Raw genomic sequence first — 4,284 nt, 5'->3', positions numbered from 1 at the left:
ATATTATAAACTATAAAATATTTTTAGACTCAGATTACCTTTAAAATATGTAAAGTTCTCAATTCATAGATAGATACCTACTAATAATATAGATTAAATATTTAAATTTGAAAATCTGTGCTAATATGATGTTTAGAGTTCAATGATTGGGAATGTATTAAGGATAATATAAAAGTGGACATCTACATCTAAATGACTTACTGCAAATCTTGTTTAAAATTGTGTAGAAGTTAAGGAATCAATTTGCTCTTAGTAAAAAAATCGATTCATCGGTTAATCAGTCATTAAGGGGACTGCAGCATGCGTATTTTTCATACGTTTTAGACCAATAAGCGGTAGTAAATTACACATACTTCGGAATGTCCGATTTAAATTATTAATACATGTATGAACTCTTTGACAAAATATCTAGGCTTTTTAGGAAGTCGATTTTTGATTTTCAATTTTAATAGCCCTTAAAATTAAGATATTTTTTTCAAAAATCTCATGAAATATTTGCATTATATTTGTATTTATTTTGAGCGTATCTGATTTTAAATCAAAAAAGTGATTCCTAAAGAGCATAGTCTAGAAGATTATAAATTCAACCGTTTTTTTTTAATTTCAATCAAACTTCAGGAAGTATGTTTAATTTACTACCGCTTTTAGCAGTTTTTATAGTTATGCATACAAGAATATATTTCGTTTTTCGCTATGCATTGACATGTGCGTGCGCGTGTGAGAGTTGCTTCCGGCGGCTCGGCGCGCAGCGGCGGTTGCTCGGTGCGGCGAGACATCGATTCTTGGAAACAATTAGTGGATAAGGATTACTGGATAGGTATAGCAAAATCACTAATGGATAATAATAATAATCAAATATTTCTATAATAATACAACCCATAAGGAATATATTAGGAACAACATATTAGGAAATATAAAGTTATACCGCCTATATGAATCATTTGATTTCAACACTACACTCCGATCAGTAAAGTTGTCTGTAAAGTGTCCAGTGTTTCGTGTTTTTTTTTCATTATTTTAAAAAATGGGTAAGGACTGGCGTTTTGGCCGAAAAACTAGGCGTAAGTTAAGTGCACCTAAATTAAAAAAACACAGATTGAACAATTTACAATCGATAAAAAAAAAAAGTGACAAAGATCATAGCTGCGATATTCAGGTAATTGTATAAACACATATAGAATTTAGAATAATATTATTACTATTTTAAATATTGAAGAATATTCAGTATTATTTTATTTTAATTGTGACAGGGAAATGCTCATTTATCAGTATCTGAAAATATTTTGACAGATAATAATACCATAGAACTTACTACTGTCAGTAGGTAAGTAATACAGTTATTGGAAATTAGTTATTAGTATTTTTTAAATTTTAACAACAAAATAATTTGCAAATATATTCATGATTTTTACGAATTTTTGTCAATATTTGAACTTCAAATGTAAATAAAAAAAAATTGTGCCTATGTATTCTTATAATTTTTTAATCACTATAAGAATAACTTATGAGAAACTTTGTATTAAATTTTCAAGTATTTTGACCCAGCCATAAATAATTTATCGCTACTTCAAAAAAAAATTATCAGAAAAATCGAAAATTTCAGTTGTCTATAAATAGCTCAAAAAAATTCAAAATATTTTGAAAATTAAATCATGTAAAGAAAATGCCAATCTAAAGAACTGGTGAAATTTTCAAGTATCTACGACTTATACTTTTTGAATAATAACAAATATTTAATATCGTAATTTTGACCTCTATAATGCATCAAGGATATTCACTTTGTCATCGGGAACCACCCCTGCAGAAGTTTGAAATTGAAGCAGTATTTCGACTAGTTATGCTGTACAGTGTACACAGACACAAAAAAAACACACATCATTGTATAATCAATATAATATATTCATCACTTCGTTCAAAAATCTAAAAGTAAAGAGAAAAAAATGTTTAATAGAAAATAAATTAATTTAAAAAAACGCAAAACTATTTTTTTGTTTTTTGACCCAACAAATAAAATTGTATTGACATAAAAAAAAATTTTGTTTAAAATGTCAGTAAACAACTTTTGACATGAAAAACGTGTAGGTATAAAAACCGTCTAAAAAAACTTATTTTGATAGATAAAATATTGATAGTTACGAAATAGGTTCTGCTTTAATTTAACGATGATTTCTTATTTATGCATAGAACTAATAGGTACCAATGATGTCGAATTTATAAACGCCGAATCTTCGTACCATGATAACTTTACCTCTCATCAAACCAAATCATTTTTTGCTTCTACTCCATTTAACACTAAGTTATTTACCGAAGTAGTTGAGCAGGAAAATAATAATACCGAAGTAAATAACTCATTTGATAGTCTGAATGGAAGAAGATTAGTCAATATAAGATATATTTTTGAGTCGATACAGTCAATAAAACATCAAGGGTTTGATTGTACATTCCGTGACTTAGAATTTACTAAAGAGAAGAGAAAAGGGTTTTTCAGTACTTTTTGTTTTACTTGCAAATTATGTGGCTCAAAAGAAACTATTAATAGTGAAGATCCTTCTGATAACGTAAATATAAATGCTAATATGGCAGTCGTGTCTGCTGTTGTAAATACTGGTCAAGGATATGGTCAACTTGAAGAATTTGCTGCAACGTTGAATATGCCGGTAATTTCTAATAGAATGTATCAAGAAATGCATTCAAAAGTGTTTCATTACACCCACAAAATCGCTTTGGAGGGAATGTTATTAGCAAGAAAAGAAGAAGGTAGACTCGCTGTTGAAAGGGGCGATGTAGACCAGTATGGACGTCCAAAAATAGCTGTTGTAGCTGACGGTACTTGGAGTAAACGATCCTATAGAACCAACTATAATGCATTATCTGGCGTTGTAAGTGTAATAAACTTATAAAATGTAAAAAAATATTTAAAAAATAATAAAAAAGGTAATAATTTTTTGATTTTAAATAGGCTTGTATTATTGGAGCAGTTACTAAAAAAGTTATATTTTTCGGCGTGAGAAATAAATTCTGTTGTGTATGTTTTTCGGCCAAAAAACTCGATAAAGAGCCAGGTCCTCATCATTGTTTTTTAAATTGGGGTGGACCTTCCACAGCTATGGAAGCCGACATCATTGTTGACGGATTTAAACATAGTTTAGAGATGCACAATCTTATTTATTCGCAGCTGATTGGTATGATAAAAATAAAAATAAATAAATAAATAAATATTATTATATTATTTTTAAATTAATAAATACTAACTAACTTATTTTGTGATATTTAGTACTACATAGTTATAACGTAATATTAATTTTTATTTTACTCCTAAGACGTTTTATATTATGTAATCTTTTATAAAGGTGATGGAGATAGCAGCGTTATGAAACGTTTACGCATTGCTAAGCCATATGGACCTAATTGCATTGTACAAAAAGTTGAATGTACTAACCATTTATTGCGAAACTACATCAACCGATTAAGAGATTTAACAAGCAAACGGAAAAATTCGAAAGGTGAGCCAATACCGGGTTATCTTAGAAAAATTATTCAAACTCGTCTGTTACGATTACGGTACGCTGTCACCGAAGCTGTAAAATATAATCGACAACTTCAAACAAATATACCATATGAAACCCGATTAATGGTTCTAAAATCAGATTTGGTAAATGGGCCCAACCATGTGTTTGGAGATCATACCAACTGTAGACAGTACTTCTGCCAGGGCACAAAAGAAGGTAATATCACTAAATATAATTTATTAGTGTATTGAGTAATTTATGTATTTATATGTATATAGTATAATATATTTTTAAAATTTATAGGTGAAGATAATCTTGTCGATGAACTAAAGCGATTCGAACTATGGGATGATATTATACGTGCTAGAAATTTACTGACTTAGGTACCACACGGAAAGTCTTATGTATAATTTTAATAATAACGCGGCAGAACTGTATAACTCAATCTTGGTCAAATTTATCGGAGGAAAACGGATTAACTTTTCTCACAAAGGTGACATTTGAATTTTTGTAAACCTACATGCATTATAATATTAAATTAACATTTCTTATTTATTTATTTAAAAAAAAAAAAATAATAAAAAAAATTTAATTAATTTAATTTTAATTTTAAATAAATAAATTATAAATATATAATTTATATAATATATAATTATAATTTAATAATACACTATAACTATAATATAATAAAGCTAGTACCTATTCTCTTTATCGATTATTCACTTTTTAAATTTAACATAAACTGTTTATAGGTTCTTATGAGCTTCGATGTAAT

The 4,284-nt window shown here is 28.0% G+C and overlaps 1 protein-coding gene across 1 annotated transcript; it reads left to right on the top strand.

Moving 5' to 3' along the window:
* Positions 1–2,162: 2,162 nt before the first annotated feature.
* Positions 2,163–4,052, top strand: LOC107882991. The gene is made up of 4 exons (XM_029486354.1): positions 2,163–2,879; positions 2,960–3,182; positions 3,351–3,725; positions 3,813–4,052. The coding sequence occupies exons 1-4, from the start codon at positions 2,163–2,165 to the stop codon at positions 3,890–3,892; spliced, it is 1,395 nt and encodes a 464-aa protein (XP_029342214.1). The 3' UTR covers positions 3,893–4,052.
* Positions 4,053–4,284: the final 232 nt, after the last annotated feature.

The sequence above is a fragment of the Acyrthosiphon pisum genome, chromosome A1 (assembly GCF_005508785.2).
Source record: "Acyrthosiphon pisum isolate AL4f chromosome A1, pea_aphid_22Mar2018_4r6ur, whole genome shotgun sequence".
Taxonomy (NCBI): Eukaryota; Metazoa; Arthropoda; class Insecta; order Hemiptera; family Aphididae; genus Acyrthosiphon; species Acyrthosiphon pisum.
Note: the sequence above shows the minus strand (reverse complement) of the source record. Positions and strands in the feature narration are given on the sequence as shown.

Excerpts from the sequence above, each read along its gene's own strand:
- LOC107882991 (XM_029486354.1), top strand. The coding sequence starts at position 2,163 with ATGATTTCTTATTTATGCATAGAACTAATAGGTACCAATGATGTCGAA. Across the intron at positions 2,880-2,959 it reads ATAATGCATTATCTGGCGTT|GCTTGTATTATTGGAGCAGT; the intron begins GTAAGTGTAATA and ends GATTTTAAATAG. Across the intron at positions 3,726-3,812 it reads CTGCCAGGGCACAAAAGAAG|GTGAAGATAATCTTGTCGAT; the intron begins GTAATATCACTA and ends TAAAATTTATAG.